The 22,752-nt window shown below is 42.1% G+C and overlaps 1 protein-coding gene across 1 annotated transcript in view; it reads left to right on the top strand.

The window, feature by feature from the left end:
- Positions 1 to 5,052: 5,052 nt before the first annotated feature.
- Positions 5,053 to 22,752, top strand: part of GMPS (guanine monphosphate synthase) — a gene marked incomplete at its 5' end in the record, with an annotated part of 22,981 nt that continues 5,281 nt past the window's right edge. Inside the window, 12 exons of the mRNA XM_010296075.1 lie at positions 5,053 to 5,234; positions 8,818 to 8,932; positions 10,530 to 10,627; positions 11,659 to 11,762; positions 13,423 to 13,616; positions 13,929 to 14,094; positions 15,669 to 15,820; positions 16,456 to 16,629; positions 18,248 to 18,353; positions 19,405 to 19,520; positions 20,515 to 20,640; positions 21,461 to 21,576. Of these exons, the coding sequence (XP_010294377.1) occupies positions 5,053 to 5,234; positions 8,818 to 8,932; positions 10,530 to 10,627; positions 11,659 to 11,762; positions 13,423 to 13,616; positions 13,929 to 14,094; positions 15,669 to 15,820; positions 16,456 to 16,629; positions 18,248 to 18,353; positions 19,405 to 19,520; positions 20,515 to 20,640; positions 21,461 to 21,576 (1,649 nt within the window). The remainder of the gene's footprint in view (positions 5,235 to 8,817; positions 8,933 to 10,529; positions 10,628 to 11,658; positions 11,763 to 13,422; positions 13,617 to 13,928; positions 14,095 to 15,668; positions 15,821 to 16,455; positions 16,630 to 18,247; positions 18,354 to 19,404; positions 19,521 to 20,514; positions 20,641 to 21,460; positions 21,577 to 22,752) is intronic.

Raw genomic sequence — 22,752 nt, forward strand, 5'->3', positions numbered from 1 at the left:
GGGTGACAGAATGACTCGTGTGCCTTTATGAAGTTGAAGTTTTTGTCTTGAGAATGCAACTTCTGAACCAAAAACCCGTGAGTTGTCTCAAGCCGCTTCTCTAGTACCATAAAAGCCTTATTCTAGACTTTTTATCTAGTTTGCAAAGAAATGTGACTCTGAGGGGTTTTTTTTTAGGTGCTCAGTTGGTCCCTACTTAAGTTTTCTGACGTGCTTTTCTCTGATCATCGACACCATCCCCTTTCTTGGCCGGGGCCGCTCTTGAGGGCCCCTCAGCTCTGGGGTGGTCGCACCCAGAGCTAGCCAGCTGCTGCCATGCGAAGCTGATCTTCCACCAACCATGCCCTCGCAGGAAGTGGGTAACGAGAGCGGTTTCCGCAGGGGGCCGGGTCCCAGCAGCCAGTGGAAATCTGCATGTGGCTGGTGTAAACTAAAGTTTGTCTGAGATAATGGGTTGGGGGCTCTTGTATTGGTCTGGGGGATTGCCTGAGCTCTAGGGAGTTACTTTTCTGTTACAGTTTGAAAAAATGAGTGTTCTTATACCTGCTTAATTTTAATACCACAGGGAAACAATTAAACTCTTGTAAAACCTGTGCTGGCTTGAAAGTGCCAGATCAAGGCTCCTGGTTTAGGCTTGTCCTAAGTTATTAGTGTGGGTGAAAGCTCAGGGCTGAGGGCTTGGACAGAGGGGCCACTGCTCCAGACTGAGCTCTGCCAGGTGCTTTTTGGTACTCCAGAATATGACTGTTCTGTATGTTAATGTGTTTTATAAATTGCATTAATGAAAATCATGCAAGCATGTGGGTGTGTGAAATGCTGAAAAATTCCCTGATTCTGCAGAAGTGGGCTGTTAGGAACGTGCAAATCTTATTTTAAAGCACTAAGTAGGTCCACTGAGGGATAAGATACGTGGTGTCCTTAGCTGGTAATGCAAGCCTGATGGCAGGTCTGCTACCACAGCTCATTATAGAACTCTTTTTTTTTTTTTCACACAAACAAAACCCAGCAGTGATGGAAGCTTTTTTCTTCCAGTGTTACCAAATGGTAGAGCTGAAGTGATCGATCGAGGCTGACCCTGGCCGCGGCAGTGCAGTCGGAGGTGGTGGCATGGCTTGGGTGGCACTCGGGACCTCGGTTCCAGGTCTCGGGTCTGTGAAACAGTGGGCAAAAAGTCTGGAGATAGGGCGTTTCGATGGTGTAATTGCTTTGTTTCATCGGTCGTAGAGAACAGTAGGAATCCTTCAAGTATGATGTGGTTTTCAGGGTGACTTGTGATTTAAATTAGCTGAATATAGACTTCTCCCTCGTTTTTCTCCTGACATACGCAAGCTGCATTCTGGTTTTAGTCCCGCTCTCGGGACATCAGAACGGTGCCTCTGCTCTGCCCCGGCACCTGAACTGCCTTGGAGAGCTGCCAAACCAGCATCCACAGAAGTTCTGAACATAGCAAGTTCTCCAGATTTTTGTGAAAATAGACCAGGAGAAGACAAGGAACTGTAGTTGTACCCCTACTGAGGGGAAAAAGAGCTTTTGTTAGAAACTGGAGAATCCGCACTAGGAAGAGGTGCCTGCCCCACAAACCCTATCCCTGCAGGAGCTGGGCTGTCTGGTAACCTCTTCATCTTCCTCCTGGCATGCGTATGGTATACCAACACGTGCAGCCAACATGGCAGTTTAGCTCACATTAACAACATCTGCTCCTTTTTTGATTTTTATTAAGTGAAGTTTCCCTTGTTAAATTTGGATTCAAAATCTCTAGCCTTGGAACTGTGCCTCTAAATAAATGAAGCCAGATCCTGTACTGACTTTCTTCTTCCTCTTTTTCCATGTGATTTACGGTAGCATTTCTGTTGGGCTCTCTTCAGAGCTGAACCCCCTTACAGTTCTATTTGAGCTCAGAAGTGAAGTACAAAAACCTCCTCTGACACAGTCCCTGTGGTGACTCCCGGGATGGGGCTTGCTTGGACGTGTGCTGGGGACATGCTGCAAGGTTTCCTACAGGAGAAAAGCACAGTGGGCAGTACCCTGTGTAGTACTGGGGGAAAATTATTTCAGCCTATCGTTTACTCTAAGCCCACACCTAAGGGAGCATTGAGTTATTAGGCCACCAATTGAATGACTTTTTTATTTTTACCTTTTTTTTCTGGTGAGGTGCATGTTGCCTTGCTCGTAGTACACGTTCTCCGTAAGGAGATCTGTGTTGCTTGATGGACGCAGTGCTTTTACTGGATTTTAACCCAAATGCCCTTAGCATCATCTGAGGAAAAACCTTCTGAGCTATGATTAGACGCTGGCTTTTGAGCTTTTGGGAGGGCATTAATGGACTCCCACTGAAACTCGGGCAATGAGCTATTACTTGAAGCATTCAACAGCCATCTTTCAGGGTCATGTAAACGATTAGGAAGTAATTCTAATGTTGATGCAGTTATCTGTGAAAGTGTTCCTGTGATCGCTGTGCAAAACGATGCTGTACTTCACAAGAGCGAAGCAGCGGGGACGGATCAGTGAAGGGGTTTGCCAGCTCAGGAGCCGAGTGCTCACATCTGCGTGACGGCGGCGCACGGGCTTGTCCCGTCCGTCCTTGTGACGAAGGGGTATGTATCGCTGTCCTGCTTTTGCTGCGGAGAGCTAAGGAAGGTGCAGGTTCATTTGAGATACAGACCTACTTATGCTGCCTTATGCAATGTTTTCCAAACTACTGCCAATGTAATTTTGAGCTCTTTTTGTTTCCACATGGGTGTCTCCTCCTCAGCTGTAGCTTGGGCCCAGTTAAGTACACCTGGCTGCTCAAAGCAGCTCAGTGCCTTCAGGGTAGGGTGCTGGAAATGAGGTTGATTTACTAGCTACAGATGTAAATGCTCGGCCATCGGTCCAGCTGAGCTGATGCCAACAATAACTTGGCTTTAGTATTTTTTTACTGTAAAATGTAAAAGCCGCTTTCACAGAGTTGTACTGCTTTTCTTCTTACTCCTTCTGCAGGTTCTTAGGGGTGGGCTGCAGGTTGGGAAACGCGAGGGTACGACGTGTGGCAGGGTACGACGCTGCTGGCAGGTGGGACCTATCGGTGCAAGGGCTGGCCGTGCACCCGTGGCTCGCCCCGGCGTCTGGGGGGGACCGCTTGCGTCCCAGCCTGGTCTCTTGCTGGTGGAAGTGGACAACCTCAGGCACTAAGCCGAGAAGGCTGTAGAGCTCTGTCCCTCCATGGTACAAGCTACAGCGCACATGCTCTGGAACAATTTAACAAAAAACAGCACTGGAAGGAGCAATGCTTGCCACAAGATGGGATCAGGAAAGAATAAGGATGTTAGTCCTTCTTGCAAGAACTGCTAAGTTAGAAATTTCTAGCTGAAAGTGCCCGGAATTACTCTAAAAGCGATTCCCTCCCTTCCGCTGGAAGGCAAGACAGTTCTGGTGACCTCTCTCCATCCGACCAGGGGGTTGAGGGAGCGTTTGCTGCTGAAGTCTGCTCTCCTCCAACATGCGCCCTTTCTGTGGTGTAATTCAAGACTAAAAAGTCATTAAGAGCTCCCTGCCAGGCACACTCAGCTACCAGCTAAAGGAAAGAAATTAAAGTAACTGACTTTAACCTGGATTTAGGCTTTTGAGGGATTTAGCACTATTTTTTTCTGCTTACGTCCTTTAATTTAGGTAAGACCCTTTTCCAGCTGGTATAAACTTTGGAAGTTTCCAGTGTGCTTGCGGCCTTTGACTAATTTGAAGACCGTTTTCTGAGGTCTCTCTTGGTAGCTGAAGGAAGAAAGCTTAAAGACAGCCTTTGCTGTGTATTTCATGGGGAGAATGTGGCCTGGCTGGATGATTCTCTCCTCCAGGATGACCTGTGGTTGATCTGGGGTGATTATCTGACTCGCATGGAAATACCGTGACATGCTGCAGGTTGCCCCAGCTTCCTTCGGAGCCTGGGCAGCGGTGGTGGGAACCCCCTGTGAGCCCCAGGTCGAAGGATGTGTTGCCTGGTACAAACATGCAGAACAACTCCAAGATGCCATAATTAAAACATGAAACGGTCGTAAGCTTCAAGATATGTTTTGAGGCAGTATTTGCCGAAGTAAAACCTTTCCTGGTTTTTCCTTCATCAGACTACATTGGCAAAGAAACTGTAAGCTGTAAGTTAAGGGAAAAACACTCCCAAAGTCAGCAATTTCTTTAAGCAGCAGAATTTCTTCTGCATGGATATCTTGGGGTCTTACAGCGCAGTTATGTTCATGTTCTTCCTTGAAGATCCTCCAGTAAGGATGCTTCCATGGAATAGCTGCCTCTCTTCATGATTTCTTTTAAAAGAAGAAGAAACTTGTCCTTGTGTGTTCTAGCTCTCTTTCAGATGTAGCTGAAGTTGGCCAACCCGTCCAAATGGGATGGGGTCAGAGAACCATTCCTTTGTTCCGATGTGCAATCTGCTTTAATGCTGCATTCAAAAGTTGGGTATTGTTTTGTTTTTTAAATCATGTAGCAGAGGCAGTTGTTCTCAATTTCTCCTTTTTATTCTCTCCAGGAGGTAATGTCAAGTGAAAGTTCAGCGTATGAAGCAGTGTGATGGGGAAAAACATTTTTGTTCTGTCTTTGCACTGTCCTGTTTTGCTTGAGAAGGCAGCACATGGTCTTAATTATCCTAGAGTGTGCTGGGTTTTATATGGAACTGTAAAATGGAAAAAGCTGGAGTGGCTGTAGTGGTGAACAGGCCATATGATTTCTTATTTACGGAAAGCTCTGCTTTCATTAGCTTGTTAGCATTTTTCTTCCCTAGTTTGTACTCTGTTTGTTTTGGGGATGGGGATGTGTTTGTGTGGCTGCTTGGGGGGGGTGTGCAGTGCTAATGTATAGCCCCTTTATCTGGCCAGTGACCTACAGGTCCTTATTAACTTGAGGATTTTGTCATTTAGAAGTTTTTTGGCTAGTCTTCATCATTTTAATCATAAATTAATGTATAGGCAACCTTAGCAAGCTTTGCAGATGTTAGTTACTTAAGAGATCTGGCTTAAAGCCTGTGGTCTGCAATGTGTCACCATAAAGCGCTGACGTGAGTGATGTTTGCAGCCGGAGAACGCCGGAGGAGAGCTCAAGGATGGGCAGCACCACTACGAGGGAGCCGTCGTCATACTTGATGCCGGAGCGCAGTACGGGAAGGTCATAGATCGGCGGGTGCGCGAGCTGTTCGTCCAGTCCGAGATCTTCCCTTTGGAAACGCCAGCCTTTGCAATCAGAGAACAAGGGTTTCGGTAGGTCGTGTCCCGCGACGCCGCTGCCTCTGCGTCCTGCTTGTTCTCTCCTCTCTGCGTAACGGTATCTGTGGATGTTGGCAGCGGTGGTAATTGCCTGGGTTATGTGCAATAGCTTTCATTGTAATGATGTTAATGATTGCATCTTTAGCTTATCCACAGAAACGCCTGCGTTTTGCTGGGGAACCTTGTGCAGCGGTATAAATTTTGTATAGTTGCTTCTTAATGCCTTAATGACATTTTAATCATTTCCATTTGTAAGTATAATTTAAGAAGTTGAATTTTAAATACGTCTCTGCAAAAATTTAGATGAACTTGCTGTTCTACCTGTTAAACTAGGGTAGCTATTAATCAAGAAAACAAGTTTTGTGAGCTTCTAAAAATGATTTTCTTAGTTTAATTAAATAAAAAAATAAATAACTTGGATACTGAAGATACTGTGGTAAATGATGCCAAACTATTTCTGGGAAGCAACTAAAAAAACTAACAGAACCTACTGCTCATTGTTTGCAGCAAGAAAAGGTCTCACAATTATTTAATACTTTGTTCATTTATTTTTCTTGTTTTATTAGGCTTAGCAGGGTATGCCTCTCATGTGCATGGGGAAAATAAATACCCTGAAGCTTACAAATCATCAAAGACCTTACTTGTCAGTTTGGTACAAATCCAGAAATACAGTGTATGTGTGCTTTTTGGTTGTGCCCAACAACAGATAAGACAGCACTTTGCTGCAGAATTGTGTTTTTTCTAATCAGTGGTAATTAGTGAACCAGTAAACAATATATTTTAGTAAGTCAAATAAGAGCTTATTGATCTCTTCTGAAAACACAGAGAACAGAACACCCAGGAACTGCTGGGTCTATCAGGTAGCTGTTGTGTGGAGAATTTCTTTCACAAACATTCTATAAATACCTTCTCTTGTCAGATCCTGTTCATAATTCTCCAACAATCGAGTCTTTAAAAGATGGGCATACCTAATTACCAGTTTAAAAAGAATACCTGTGTCTCCCGTGTGCTGGATTTGAGGTGTGGGTCGTAGCACTAATGATGTTTTGCCTCAGACCTGCACTGTGTTGATGCAGGTTTGTAGTGGGAACACCTTTTCCCTCTTTCTTTTCACAGTTGAAGGTTCTTAAGTCTCATGATTAGACCTGTTGGACTTGTCATTCCAAATAATTGCTCTCTAAAACGTGGCAAAACCTTTTCGTTCAAAAGGTCATTTCTCAAGGTTAAAATAGTGGTTTCAAGTTATTAGTTACCCAGAGTGGTCAATAAGCTCTGTGTCCACAGTCTTGGTCAATCATTTTCATCCCGGAAAGCTCAACAAATACTGACGCCAGCCCTTGGGTGCCTTTATTCAGTGACCGCTGTAAAGATGAGTTGGTGGTTTTACCGCAAAATTTTGATATATATATTCCACGTGCCATGGGAGTAGTCAGGTTTCCGTGTTGCAGCTGACGCACTGAGCGGGCCGAGGAGCTGTGCTTCGGTCGGCGCTGAGGTTTGAGACGGGCAGCAAGATGGAACGTTTTGCTAAGTTGTATTTACACGTTGTGTTTACAAAGCCAACTCCTCAATTTTCATAGTTTTAGAACAACCTCTAGTGACAAGTTTCATCTAAACGTGACATCAATGTTAGCAGTTTCCACCAGATCCCGATCCCGGGCCGAGGAGGTGCCGCAGTCGGGGGCTCCGCTGGCCTTAGTCTGAATTCTGGCACTGCCCGAGCTCTGGCGTGAGCCCGGAGGTTGGGCTGTCAACGCGTGCATTTTACTCTCGGTATTTTGACGTGGTTCCTGATGGACCTTTAATCCATTGCAAGTAGGCTTTCCGAAGCTAGGTCAGGTTGTTTTGGAAGTGGTTTAAGGTAAATCAGAGAAAGGTGTATTCATACCAATGCGAGAAGGTACGTAAGAAATTACAAGATGTTGCAGTAAAACTTTCAAAATCTACATGCCATGCTCGTTTTAATTTCTCCTGGACAGTTGAGAAGATGCAGGTTCCTCTGTCACCCTTAACTGATAATGTTTTTTCATTAATATTTGGGCAGGTTGGATAACCTTTCTGTATTCTGTGTGATTTGAATAGGTATGGAAAAAAAAGTAGATTTTAAGACTCTACTTTTTGAATAGGACAGTGTCTAACTATTCTGACTTCTCATAAAAACGTCCAATTTGTAGATGTGGCTATATTTCCTTTAATATTAAAATTAAATAGTTTTCTGTACATACGGCACTTAAATGCTTCTGTACATGGAGTTAGCAGAAACAGTAATACCACCAGGCATTAAGAGTTCCCAGGCTCTTTCTAGCAGTGTCTGAGTTCAGGAAATTCATCGCGTCTCGGACTTGAACAGAAGTGCCTATACGTGTGCGACAGGTACTAATTGTCACGATAGGTGTGGTTTTACACCGAGCAGCGTCAAGCTGCGTGCTTATTCCAGGCATCGCTTGTAGATCCCAACGTACAAAGAAATAAATGCTGCCTCTTCCAGTACCTTGGCTCGGAGGGTGCCTCCGTCCAGCCCCCGCCTCGTCCCCTGTGTTGAGATGAGGAGCCCAGGCTGGGGGAGGTGGAGGTGGGCTGCGGGGCAGACGTAGCCGTGCGTCGGTGGGAGCAGGTACCCTGCGTGATGGCGGTTCGGTACGTGGGCTCATTACCACATGATTATTTCTGCCGGTGGTACAGATGTTGAAAGCACACTGCCTGTTTCTGCTGCTTAAAAGTAGAAAAATTCTATTTTCAGTTTGTCAGTACTTGCCTGACAAACACTCTAATGCTAGAAGAAAGCTCTATTAGATGCGTTTAATCCTGTGTATGCAACTTCTCTCTTGTCCCGTTTTGCATTTCTCGCCCTGAATAATGGATTTGATGTTCTCTGCGAAACAAACAGTACGCAAGTCCAAGGTCTGGTACACCTGTGTTTGATCCTGGGTCAAGGCCAAAAAGCATTGCTCAAGTGGCTGGAGTTTCTGCAGTTCATGATCTTGCAAATCATCGTGGTTTGCAAAGGTCTCTCTCCCCCTTCTGAGAAGATTTAATTTTCTGGTACAATGTGAAGTATTAACTTCAAACCATAAATGCTTGCACGTATTGGACTTTTAATTCACAACCTGTGGCTAATGCCACCTCACTTTGTAATTAGGGTGGATTAAGTTACGTTTTTTCAGCAGCTCTGGAAATGTGGGAGTCTGTTTTCTGAATGCAGCTCCTCTGCAGATGGCACTGACATCATGAAGTGTATATACCTTAATGGTAATACTCTGCGTTTGATCCTAGCCATCTTGCTTCTCTCAAAGTTGACGCTTGGCTGTGAGGAATTTAAAATACAGTCACTTTTTAAGATGGTTTATATTTGACTTCGTTTAAACTGATTAAATACGTCTCTGGTAAGCTGCTGGTTTTGACAGCTGTAGCACAGCAAAGTTAAGCTATATATTAGGGTATCTGTACTAAAATTTGTATTAGAATATATAGAGTTCTAAGAGTATTATGAGACAATGTCAATGTTTAAGGCAAATAAAGAGATTTTTAAAGTAAACATTGTATTTGAGTTAATGTTTTCTTTATCTTTTGTCTGCAGAGCTATCATTATATCTGGAGGACCAAACTCTGTGTATGCAGAAGACGCACCATGGTTCGACCCAGCGATATTTACAATAGGAAAACCAGTTCTTGGAATCTGCTATGGCATGCAGGTGCAGCTGAGTGATATCTTTGTCCACAGTTGTCTTCTAGGCCTCATTTCTGATACTGGCTGAAGATGAACTGCTCAAGGACCTGCTTTTCAAATATAAGCAGTATGCCACATGTGCAAAAGATACTTTGAAAGTGTAAACTGAGCATACTGTGTATTATTCTTTTGGCTCTGCCATATCAATAGCATAAGTGGTTTCGCTTAACTGCTGTGAATTGAGTTCCACACTGCTTTTTTTGTCACAGTAAATATAACCTGGCAGTCAGTAGCTGATTCTGTCTAGATGGTGTTGGAAGATGTGCCCCTCACGTAAACAAGTGAAATGTTTTTTTCCCCTTGGTTTTCAAGTGTGGAAAGTTTGTAGCATAGTTCTTAAGAGTGCTTAACCCCTTTGCCCCACAAAACACGTATCTACCTTGGGACCGAGTGGTGACTCTGCAGTCATCTACTATATCTAAGCTGAGTGAAGAAACAAACTTCCAAGGAGGCAAGGGGTAGATGAGATGCACAACTTCTGCTTGTGCATCTTGTTGGTTTTGGTTTTTTTTTTCCAGGGTTTGTGAATTACTAGGCTTTCAGAGGTGCTGAATAATGGCTGGAAAAACTCCTTTAGAAAGGCTGGTAATCACAGAAACAATGTTGGCACTCCCAACTAAAGGGAAACGTGTGTTATTAAAATGTGCCTTAAAATGCCAAGTGAATTGAAAGCCATGTTAGCTAGCCTCAAGCAGGGGAGTTCCTTAAGGCTGACGTTACGGAAATGAATCAAGTGTCTGTAGTAACGCACTACTGCTTCATTATAAAAAGATTGAAATCAGTCAGGCACAGTAAGTATAATAACAAACTAGGTCTAAAATGGAGTCTTCAAAGCTCTGAAAATGGAAGTAGTTGGAAGGTGAGACTCAAAATACTTTTACCAGCTATATTTGCAATGAGAAAAAGAAATCTTTGAGACTTCTGAAATCTAAAATGCAGATATACAAGTCCAAATGACAAGGTAAGGTTTTGGAAATCAAAAACCTGGTCAAGAACTGTACCGCTCTGATGTATCAAGGAGTATTAAGAGGCACAAAAATAACACTGAGGGAATAGACTCAAGTCTTTGACTGGTTCTCCAGAGCTGAGGAGCCAGATTTTGAGAAGTTTAAACCTGTCTGAGGGCCCTTAACTAAAGAATAGATAAATCACATTTCTGTTCAGCTGCTTAACTGTTTTTATGATATCTGGCCTCAGATACTCAGCTGATTTGTAGAGCAGCCATTTACAAGTGCAAGTAGATGTACACTATTGAATGTGCATTATTTTGCAAATCTCTACCTATTGTCTGTTGCGGATTTCTGCCGCTCGTGTGCGGCAGCAGTCCCCAGCTAAGCTGACAGAAGGCCGACAGAAGGGAACGAGCCCAATACAGAACAGTTATTAACTTTGAAGAGAATTCTTACAATTTTGCAAAACGATATATTAAATGAGCGTAATCATGAAAAAGTAGGTTGGTATGATTTGGAGGGCTAGAGCTGCTGTCAGTCATAGGCAGACTGAGGTATAAAGTGGTACTAGATTGTGTGGTGCTTTTTCATGTAATATTTTTGTCTTGACAGATGATGAATAAGGTATTTGGAGGTACAGTGCACAAGAAGAGTGTTAGAGAAGATGGAGTGTTCAGCATTACTCTGGATAACACATGTTCATTGTTCAGGTACATAGACATTTAAAGTTCCCAAAACAATATTGGAAATATCAGTCTGGAAATTGGTGGCTGGATGAGAGGAAGCTTATTTTAAAGAAAATAGCAAAATTGCACCCGTGCTTGTCTGGTAATTCCTAATAAAACTTTTACAGCTATGTTCATGAGTAAGCAAGTTACTCATTTGAACAAGTACTTAGGCATAATTTCTCAACTGATTCCAGAAATGCAGCTATATTTGCTTGGAATATCGTGTAAACCCCTTATTTCAAAGTAGAACATCTTCCTTGAGACACCATAAAATGTACCACAACATGAGAATCTTCGCGTTAAGCTCTTATATCTTTCTCCTGTGCAGTGTATTACTTGTATTGGTTGGCACCCGTCCAATTTTTGAAAGGTAGGAGAAAATCTGAAGCCATTTGTTTTCTACCTTTCTTTAAAATTGCTTTGTGATATTTTATAAAACCAGAATTAGATTTCTTGGTAGTTTGTCAATGCCTCTCAAGTTCCTTGTAATAATTTTAACAGTTTACTCATACCTGGAGTTCCAGTTTTATTAACTTCCCCCGTAGGGCTACTGGGGAACTTTATACCCTGCCTAAAGTCTGAGGTGCCCAAATTGTCCTGAAAACACTTAGTTTTGAGCAGGAGAACTTCACTTCATTGAAATAGAAAGCAGGACTCCAAGTATCCTGATTGACTCGAGGTGGCTCTACATGTCGAAGGGGGGATTCTTCAATATTGGCATGTTTATAAAAAAAACCACAAACCCTTCTGAATTAAGATAAATTAACCTCTTGCACGAAGATGTATTGTACAAGAACTTAAGCAGCTTCCAACGGAGGCATCTCGGAGTTGGAGGTGCCACTTTCTGGGAAGGAAATTATGCATATATTTCAAATGGGCCTGGTCAGTCAAGGTGTTCTTTTATTGGGATCCCTAAGGGCTTCTCTTGGAAACGCAGGTAGGGAGTTCTGTTTGTAGTAGTTTGTTCTGTTTTTTTAATTGATTCTTGGTTTTAATCTTACTTTTTTTTTTAGGGGCCTTCAGAAGGAAGAGCTGGTGCTCCTCACTCACGGAGACAGCGTGGATAAAGTAGCTGACGGATTCAAAGTGGTTGCGCAGTCTGGCAACATTATAGCAGGTATTTATTTTACACTGAAATTGCCTTTTGATAATGTTTGCTAAAGGAAAGCGTTATGGCAGACAGTAGTGTGGTAGACAGACCAAATGAGAACAGAATATCTGTTATTTAATTGCCAAATAAGTGAATTGTTTTTAACAATTTCTTGTATGTGTTTGCATATTGTGCTGTCATGATAATAAAGAAAGAAATAGACGTGGAAAGGAATGGTCTGTTTTTAAATTGGTGCTTTCAAGAAAATGTAACTTTATTTTTACAGTTTATCTTATTTTAAAGTATGCATGTGTTGTTTCTCTTTGAAATGAAATATTGTGTGCCCTTAAGGCAGGGGAGAGGAAGACATGTACTGTAGTGTGCAGAGTAAACAGCATTTGGTTTTTGCGCTCTAATAGTACAAGTCAAACACTGTTTAATTATTAAAGGTTGATTAACTTGTTATTGTATTTAATATTGCATGAATGTTTAGCTGAGCAAAAATAATGCTGGTACTGAAAGCAGTGTTTCAGACATTACACACAGGTTGTCACAGAAGAACGTAGGACCCTAGAATTTGGTTTTTGAAAGCTACTCAAATTATTGAATGCCAAACAACCTCTTTCAGTCTCTTTCCTAGGAGGGATGGGAGACCTGGAGAGGTCTTGAGTTTGCGGAGCCACTCAGTAAGATCTCAAAGTATTCACCTGGCTTATTTTAAATCTTTAATTAAAAAAAAAAAAAACCACCCACGTAATTTGAGGAAAAATTGACCTTTTAAAAGACTTAAAAATGTTTTGTGATGGAAAGATTCTTTCCAAACTACTGTTAGGATTAGACAGAGCATTCATTATGTTCTGGTTTGCCTTCGAAGTGATCTAGAACACGTGCCTACTCGGATCACTCTACAAATAGTTTTGCTATGTAGAGTTTGCCGCATCCAGCGTGCAAGCTCCACCAGAGCTCCGATTTTAACCCAGCTTTATGGATGCATTAGAAACAGAGTCGTACCTTTCCTATGCGCAACACTTTCCTGGGCCATTTTCCATGGGCTCTTCCAAAAGCCTGTGGCTCCTTGTGCCTAAGCAGGCAAAGAAATGCTGGTAAGGTGGTAGCCAGGCTTCCAGCAGCGACAGAAAATACAGCGATCCAGCGTACCTGGGAGGCTAATGCAGGTCAGTGGAATTAGGCGGTTTCCCTCCTGTTTTTTTAATGCCCGTCTGAGCAACATTTACTTGGTGCAAGGTGCAGTATTGCGATCCACTCAGAATAACCCTCCAGAGAATGTTAAAAAGGAGAGCGGTGGTGCCTGCAAACATAGCCCTGTCGGGACGCTTGCACAGCTGGACTAGCACAGCCCGTTAAGGTGGATGCAGCTGTGTCAATGTGGCTTGGTTGCAGGGTTGTATGAGGTCATCTGGTGAGGAGAAAGTGAACGTAACTGATTTCCTACTTTCACAATGGCTTTCCTAGGATGTCTGAGTGTTATCCTTGGTTTCTGAGGGATTGTGTGTTCTAGGTATGTAACAGTACCCTTGTTCCTGATCTTAACCAGCGTCTTTAGTTTTGATGATTTGTGCCAAAATGTGGCAGTATAAATCACTCCAGAAGTGTATGCTTGGCTTTCTTGGGTATGCATTTCACTTCCAATTTTTTTTGTCATGCTCACTTCTTTGCACCAATGAAGGCATAGCAAATGAATCTAAAAAACTGTATGGAGCACAGTTCCACCCTGAAGTTAGCCTCACAGTGAATGGGAAAATGATCCTGAAGAATTTTCTTTACGATATTGCGGGATGCAGTGGTACCTTTACGGTGGAAAACAGAGAACTACAGTGCATTCAAGATATCAAAGAGAAAGTGGGCTCATCAAAAGTCCTGGTAAGTAGATTGAATTGAAGCTGAAAGGTTATTTGCAAAAGCCTGACAGAAACACTGACACAGTTACTCAGGTTAATCTGAAAAATCAAGAATTGTCGTGATTTGGGTAATATATTAAACACGTTTTAGATAGCTGGCACAGTTGGGTCAATAGCTTGTTTGACTGCTTGTTTTCTTCCAAGTCATTGACCAAGTCAGTAGTCTGTTCTGATCCTCATAGTTGTATCTGAATTATTTGTTAACACTTTCTCCATAGACAGCTGACCAAATTTTGTTGGGTTATTTTCTTCTTTTTTTCTTCTTCATCCTTAGGTTTTACTCAGTGGCGGTGTGGACTCGACAGTGTGTACTGCTCTCCTGAACCGAGCTTTAAACCGAGATCAGGTCATAGCTGTACACATAGATAATGGTTTTATGCGCAAAAGAGAGAGTCAATCTGTGGAGGAGGCACTCAAAAAACTTGGGATTCAAGTTAAAGGTACCGTAATTTTTGTTCAATACGCCCGATACCACCAATGACATGGCCAGTCTCCTGAAATGTACGTTTAGCGTTTGGTCTCATGGATCTGAATTGACCTTTGCAGCTCTCAGACTTTACATACCAAAGCATGGTTGCTAATTTGGAACAACCTAGACCTATTCACAAAATTTCAAACCTAAAATACAAAACCCTACTTACTTGATTGGAGCATACAACAAACCAGGCCATCGCTTCAGTTTCTGAGATCCGATACCCGCTGTTGGGGCGCAGCAAAGCAGTGGATGTGTGCCTCAGTCACTGGTGCTCAGTCACTTTTCTGCTGACGGTTGAGTAATCCTTTTCAGCTGCTGCAAAGCTCTTTTGATTGCAGTTTTCTTCAGTAACTTGGTTAAAGCCCTACTGGAGGACTGTTATTTCTTGTCCTTGATTTCTTTCTTTTTAAACTGTGAGCTTATTTGAGTGATTGAATGCAATTATAGCCAAAATTACTTTTTCAAGGCAGTTTTTTTTTGCTCTCCTGGCTTCTAAATAGGTGCATTTTAGTTGGTTTTGGAGTAGCTTGTTGAGAAGCAATACATTATGAGAGAGCGGAAGGTACCTTGTCATGGCTGATGAGAAGGTTTAGAGTTCTTCAGTACCTGAAGTACGAGGAGGTCAGAGAAGACAAATTATGTACGTTTGAGTTGTGCAGACATCGAGAGCTGCTTTATACTGCCCAGCTGATTTATCTCATGAGTAATAGCTGCCTATTCCTGGGGCTGTGTGCAAGTACTGTTGTCAAGTGATTCTCTGCTGGTTTGGTCAGGAAGCGTGGCACTAGCTGAGCAATGCTTTCCACTAGCCTGACGGTGCGAAGCAGCGCAGGGAGCTTGCATGTTAGCGTCTTGCAGATTGGGCTGCGACATCCTGATGCAGCAAAGTCTAAGCTTTGTTCTACACACATCTCTATTATTATTAATATTATTATTATTAACAACCTTTTTTTAGTGAAAAATCTATCTCTTACTCTTGCAGTCTGTAGGCCAATAAAACTGGGCTCTGGCAGGCTGCCAGAGTAACAAATTGAGGGAATCCCTTTGCTGCAGATTCTCCTTCTGTAGGTCATGGAGTTCAGTGCTGGTAAAAGATGCCAAAGAGCCTCCTAGCTGATCTCTGCATTGAGAGCCTCTCTAAATTAAGAGGCATAATATACCATGAGTAAATAGTGCATCATTTAATTTTGGTTGCAGAAATGCCTTGAGGAAATACCATCCTGTAAACTATTTAAATAAAGCAAGTAATTTGTAATCTAAGAGGGGAAGCAAGAAGTGAACTTTCACACGGTTGCCTGGCCTCATATTATGGAAAAAAAAAAAACAGAAACCTCTAGAGTAGGTTAATAAGAGAAATAAAATGCTTTTGTTACAATTAATTCTTGAGGTATTGAACAGCCCTACTTAATGCAGTTAATGGTCAAAGGCCTGGAGTGATTTTTGTTTTCTATTTTTAAAGCAATAGTGTGAAATACTTTTTTGCAACTTTGCATAAAAATCTTTATGGCTTTGCCAAAAAATTCCTGTACTTTCATGCAGTGGTGAATGCAGCTCATTCGTTCTACAATGGTACAACAACTCTGCCCATCTCGGATGAGGACAGAACTCCACGTAAAAGAATTAGCAAGACCTTAAATATGACTACAAGTCCTGAAGAAAAAAGAAAAATTATTGGTGACACCTTTGTTAAGGTAATGTTTATAATTATGTTGGTTGTTTTTTTTAAATTATATGATTTCTAGATGCATCTTCTACGCCAGACTGTTCCATGCTAAAGCACTATGCACTCAGTGGCATCAGTGGTCTTAATTTGTGGATGACCTAAGAAGCCATTGGTGCGTTACCCTAAGCCTAAACCTTCTGGCAGTCAATCAATGGTCACAACATGGTTCACAAGCATTGTACTAGATCCACCGTCATGCTTAGATATACTGTCTTGGTTGGCCATTCATTTCTGTTGGATAAACTTCCATGTGATGGTTTTTCACCAAATTGATGGGTAATGTGAATTGGGGCATGCTGCTGTTGCTTTGCTGAGGTGAGCCATTTTCCGTCTGTCAGCAATCGGTGTTGGTGATGCAGGGAGAATATAACATTTAACAGGCAGGGATGTTCCTGTAATCTGAAGATTTTTTTTTCCATTTTCCGTTCAACAAAATATGGGGTTATAGGAGTATTTCAGCAGTGGGCTAGCGTCATAATTAGTCTTCTTGTTTGTGCTTTTGCAGCTCAGTAGCATTTGTTGGGCAATCCATTATCTTCCTTTAGACCTTTGACAACCAAAAAGTAGATAAGAACACTTGTCTGTTTTCTCTCCACCTTATAGATTGCCAATGAAGTTATTGGAGAAATGAATCTGAAACCTGAAGAGGTTTTTCTTGCTCAGGGTACCCTCAGACCTGATCTCATTGAAAGTGCTTCCCTTGTTGCAAGTGGCAAAGCTGAAGTCATCAAAACTCATCATAATGACACAGAGCTGATTCGAAAGTTAAGAGAAGAGGTAAATGAAAATGAGGATATTGGTGTATCTTTCTGGTTCTCACAGATGTGAAGCCAAGTATCCAAAGTTAACAACTTCTATGTTCTGCTGGTATAACTGTCTCATGTTGATGGAACCCTATTCTGATTAGGCCCTTTAGATTATATTGTAATGTGTTACAATTTATTACACTTCTTAGTTGCTACATTCCCTTAGTCAAAATTGAGTATTGTCCAGCATTGGATATTGAGGAAGAGGTCAACAGATTGAACGTGGATTCATTCAGTGTGAACAGTGATGTTCTCAGCTGCAAGCTGAAAGCCGTTTCCTCGCTCTTACTTTTTAACCCTCAAAACAAACCTGCATCCTAGTAAGGAAGCATAGCAATACCAAATAACTTTAGTAGGAGAGTAGTTTAAGACTTCTCAGGCAACTTTATTCTGGTTCAGCTGGAATTCATGATGTAATGGGTTACTTATTCCTTCTGTTGTATCTTGTTCTGAACACTAGTCAATGGGTAACATTGAGGTGCTGATAGTCCAGATCTGGCACATTATGGATTCAGGCAAGAGCAGTGACAGTGCTTTAGTGAAAAGATCATTAGCTCCTGTTGAAAGGGAGGGACAAAATACTCCTCTTCTTGAACCTCTAGTAACCTTCAGCACTGCAAGCTTAATATTCTCCTCTCTCTTGAGAGAGCATGAGAATAATACATCTGAATGGGTTGAAATCTAGGGATAGTTCCTTCAGGTACCTACAGGGATGAGTTCTTTCTGTTCTCATGCAGCTTCTTCATCACGTTACCAGTAACCTGGTCGGCTCTCAGCTGGCAGTATGCTGGTCACACACCATCTGTTTGCCAGTTGTCAATTTAAGAACCCATAAATCTTCCTGAAATGGCCCAGCACGGACATCCATCTATGGATGACCACCAGGAGGTTGAAGGTGATACGAATGCAGGAGGTTGAACTGTCTGAAGAGAAGCAGCCCAAGTCCTGTCCCTTTGATTGCACTCCCAGTCAGTCTGTTTAGTCCAAAGTCTGGAAAAGCTTTCTGAATACTTTTCTCCTGCAGAGCCCTTAACTATTAGCATATGAAGCAAATGTAGGAGACTGCCCTGTTTTGTCTTTTCTGACATGAGAATGGTAGGTTTTCTAACTGTATTAAAAATTGAGAGAATGAATGCCTGAGACATCACATAATGACCCTGTTGGAAGGTGCTCATGTATTAGTTTTTAGTAAGTGCCCAACCATAGGAGAGAAAGTAACTGTTACTGACCCATGCTTCTAAAACTGTACGAAGTATTTTCAAGGCTTTTAAATGGGTTTGGACATCTAGGGAAGAGAAGAAATTCTAAATTTCTGAAGACAGTCAGCGCAGGCTTGACCTACAGCTATATCTACACTGATTGAGCCATTGATACTTCTGGCACGAACTTAAGCTTCCTTGGCTTAGCCTCTGTCCTGCAGCTGTTTTTACAAAGCCCACATTCACATGTACTTTTCTTTCCAGTCTTTATGCAAGTGTTGGCAGCTGGTGCTGTGAAAAGCAGACCGATCTGACTGCCGTAACCTAAACGTTTGAGGCTTTTTGTTGAATATGTAAGCTGGATTGTAAATTGCTTTTTCTTTTTTTAAGGGTAAAGTAATAGAACCACTGAAAGATTTTCACAAAGATGAAGTGCGAGTGCTAGGGAGAGAACTTGGTCTTCCTGAGGAGCTGGTTTCGAGGCATCCCTTCCCAGGTATGAGAGTTGGTCTGTGCTACTTAGTGAAGGGAAGGGCTATAGATCGCATCAGTGTTGCTTAGAATATACTTAACCTGTAGAATGAATTTATGTTGGAGCATAAAACTTACCTCTAAACAGGAAAAAATTTATGGATTGATCAGTTTTTAATTAAGCAGGAGTTTTTTTCAGGAAAAGAACACTTGAGAGCAGCTTTATTATGTATAGGGATTAAAGGAAAAGTTTTATAATAGAGTTCGCTTTTAGCTGTATTTGTTTCTTTTTAGTTCTATAAGCCAAAGCAAGAATTATCAGTGAAGTGCAGCTGAATGCTGCCTGTGCTGTCAAATGTATCTTACTTGAAATAATGGCCTGTATTTAAATGCAATGCCTGCTTTTCTAAGGGGCATTTGCTGTTTTGAAAATGATTACATGGAAAGTAACAACAGTTCCCCTCCAGAAAACGTCACAGTATAATACAGCAAAGCCCATATTCTTTTAAGAGACTTATGTTTTTCTGTCCATGTGTTTTAAAATTGTCTTGCAGGGTGTGTAGTAGTCACTGCCAGAGCGTGTAGGCTGTTGTGCTAATGCACCAGCACCACATGAAATACAAGAAGCTGTCTTCAGACATTTCCAGCAAATGATATGTGCTTTTGTATTAAGTAGCTAGAAGGTCAAATAGCTGTCGGGGTCTTTAAAAACAATGGAGACTCAACCGTGTGCTATAACCAACGCTTTCATCCCAGTTGTCTAGCAAAGAGAAGGAGGAGGTTCCTGTTGGCTTTGGCTTGCCATCCACCACCCTTCATCACCACTAACTGCTGCTTTACACAACCAGCTGATCTAAGGTGTAGGTAAATAATGCCTAAATGTGCCAAACAGCAATATCGTTCCAGAATAAACTGCTTGTGTATCTTTTTGTCTTGTAGGGTGTTAAGACAACTGCAGTATAGGTATAGTGGCAAAATATACAGTACTCAGGTTGACCTGCTGTTCCAGATGCTTTTTTAGCTGAGAGTCAGCTTCCTCTTATTAAGTATAATGTTTTTTCAACTTCGCGCTGCAGGTCCTGGTCTAGCAATCAGAGTGATATGTGCCGAAGAACCTTATGTGTGCAAAGACTTCCCTGAAACAAACAACATTTTGAAAATAGTTGCAGATTTTTCTGCGAGTGTTAAGAAGGTAACAAAATTGCAAAATTCTAATATGCATAAAAGTAGTATGATTGTTCTGTAGTGGCTTGCCGTAAGGTTTAAGCTGCTGAAAGTTTAAAACTACTTGTTTGTGCTCTTCAAGGAATAATGCATTCCAGTACAACTCACTCGAAGCCACTCAGTATAGTACAGTAGAATTTTTAGTGCCATGACTGGTGCAGGTGTTGAACAATTTCTGGAAAATGAAAGTTTATAACCTTTCAAATAGTAAATGAATTTTGGTTTAGTTAAACTTTGTGCTGATGAGATTTCTGGAGAAAATTCAAATCACGTAGTATCAGGAAAAGATTTTTCCATCCCTGAAATAGTTGTAACTTTCTAGATTTCCGTGCACTAACAATGACTGAATGTCTAAATGAAAGTGCAGGAGCAAGGAACTAGTGCTTGCCGGATGTCAGAAGTAAAAACCTGAAGTTTTTAATCAGTGATGTTTAAGTTCTCAGTCTCTGAACGGTTATGACCTCTGTGATTACCGTAAGCTCACTTGAGCTAAACTGCAGCGGGAGGTGAGAAGTCATAAGCAGAGAACTGCTTTAAGGTGTAAGTTCAAAACAACTTCTGAAAATGTTGATAAATACAGAAGGGCGAGTATTTACATCTGCTTTTCCTTTAAAACATATTGAATTCTAGTGTGGCATAACAGAATATTGCTTTGTTCTGTATCTGAAATAAAAATGAAAAGTACAGCTTTGTGAAAGAGAGAATATGTGTAGGAAAAGAGCTTTACCTATGGCCTTAGAGAACTTCAGCTTAAAATACATATGGTCTAATCAAATAGAATTGCTTTTGCTAAAATTTAGTTGTTAAATGAAAGGTATTTTTTAAATAGTTCCAAGGGGTAAATGTAGACTAAACTTGAGCAAACAGCTACTTAACTAAAATTCTTCTATTTGCACCGTGTAAGTTCTGTTTGAGTGCCTGGGGGCTTTAATAAAACTTTATTTTTCTGCGTCACTGCACAGCCACATACTTTGCTGCAAAGGGTCAAAGCGTGTACGAGTGAAGAAGACCAGGAGAAGCTGATGCAGATTACAAGCCTACATTCACTGAATGCCTTCTTGTTACCAATCAAAACTGTGGGAGTGCAGGTAAATGCATTCATTCAAGGGATGTTCTGAAAGCTGCTGCCTAGCAGTGTGGCAGGCTACGGTGAAGCATAATAATTGCCGCTTTAAGATACAGAAATAAAGAGCTTGACTCAAGAACATAAACTTCAAACGACGGTGATACCTATGTTGTTGTCATTTCTCAGTGCTGGTGTAGTGCAAAGGTGTCAAGGTTCCTAAATAGACGCTTGAGTAAATGCCAGGTATTGTATTTGAGGATGTCATTAAGGTTGAATAACGCTGGTCCCTTATAGGCAATTTCTTCAGGACATTCATAACCTTGTAGACCTCTGCTGTAATCCTGTGAGGAGGAGTCCTAGACTAAGTTGGTCAAAAATCCCCTGCTTCCTACATTTGACCATGGTTGTTGCCCTTTCCTGTACTTTTTCGAATTCTGCTACACCCTTATCCTTGAGAGGAGAGAGACCGTAGCAGTGCAGGCCATTCAGGATACGGGAACACATGAATGTGTGCAGTGGCATAGTGTGTTCTTTCCTTTCAAATATTTTCTTTCCTTGAAAATACCAGCACGCAATCAATCTGTGCTCTGGTCACCTTATATGAATCTTCCCATTCTGAATTTTTCCTTTTATACACTCTCAGTAGCTCATGAGAGGTCTGCTGTCTTACTCTGTTTTCTCATGCACTTGGTACCTCTCAGCATACTGATTTTACCAGCTTAGTGTCTGCTAAATGTTGGCGCAAAATATGGTACTGTAAACTACAGGGTGAATGGGAAAGTATTGTGAGCTATTTCATCATCAAAGTTCACATTAAAACGTATTTATTTTTCTTTAAATAGGGTGACTGTCGTTCATATAGCTATGTTTGTGGGATCTCTAGTAAAGATGCTCCACACTGGGAATCTCTTATGTTTCTTGCAAGGCTCATACCACGCATGTGCCACAACATAAACAGGTAAGGATTTTGAATTGTCATTATTTCTAATAATCTACTTATATATGAAAGTTTAGCATGCACGAGCATTCTCCTGTCTAATCTATAGTATAATTTTTTTATGTTGGCCATGGGTATCATGCAGAGATCACAAATACACAATAAATCAAAACGTAGGTGTATTTCTGGAATTACTAGCTTGGAAAAGAAATTGGTAGCCTATCTCTTCATCTTTTTAAACACTCGATTAGACAACATCCAATGTAATTTACACAAAATCTCTTTTGAAAGATTCCAAGCCTGTTGGTGAGTTGTGATGTCATGCAGTGTTCTTTTGCTTTGTGTCAAAAAGGGAGTTCATGTGGGACTGTCAGTTCTGCTGGCACATAAGAAAGCTCCAGAGCTGGGCGGTGTAATCGTAATTGAGCTCTCTTGTGAATATGCATTTTCTAGCTACTTGATTCCGTAACTTTTCTAGCAGCTGAGTTGCTTAGATATTAAATCAGTTCTGGAGAATGCGTATCTTCCTGGCCTGGCTGTAGACTTTCTGATGAAACTGCTTATAATTGCTGATAGCAAAACTTACTTTTGTCACATGAATGACCCCTACTGAAAGAGGTATTACTCATACAAGCTCGAGGCATGGACCTGGGTCAACCTCATGAGGTTCAACAAGGCCAAGCGCAGGGTCCTGCACCCGGATTGGGGTGACCCCCGGTGTCAGCATAGGCTGGGGGACAAAGGGACCGAGAGCAGCCCTGCTGAGAAGGGCTCGGGGGTCCTGGTGGGTGAAAAGCTGGACGTGAGCCGGCAACGTGCGCTCACAGCCCAGAAGCCAACGGTGTCCTGGGCTGCCCCTAAAGCCGCGTGGCCGGTGGGGCGAGGGGGGGTTCTGCCCCTCTGCCCCGCTCTGGGGAGACCCCCCCGCAGGGCTGCGTCCAGCTCCGGAGCCCTCGGCACAGGAGAGACACGGACCTGCTGGAGCGGGGCCAGAGGAGGCCCCAGCGATGCTCCAGGGCTGGAACAGCTCTGCTGGGAGGACAGGCTGGGAGAGCTGGGGGGGCTCAGCCTGGAGCAGAGAAGCTCCGGGGAGACCTTTCAGGGCTTAAAGAGGGCTGATAAGAAAGATGGGGACAGACTTCTTAGCAGGGCCTGTAGCAACAGGACAAGGGGTAACGGTTTTAAACTAAAAGAGGG

The sequence above is a fragment of the Phaethon lepturus genome, unplaced genomic scaffold, assembly GCF_000687285.1.
Source record: "Phaethon lepturus isolate BGI_N335 unplaced genomic scaffold, ASM68728v1 scaffold23470, whole genome shotgun sequence".
Taxonomy (NCBI): Eukaryota; Metazoa; Chordata; class Aves; order Phaethontiformes; family Phaethontidae; genus Phaethon; species Phaethon lepturus.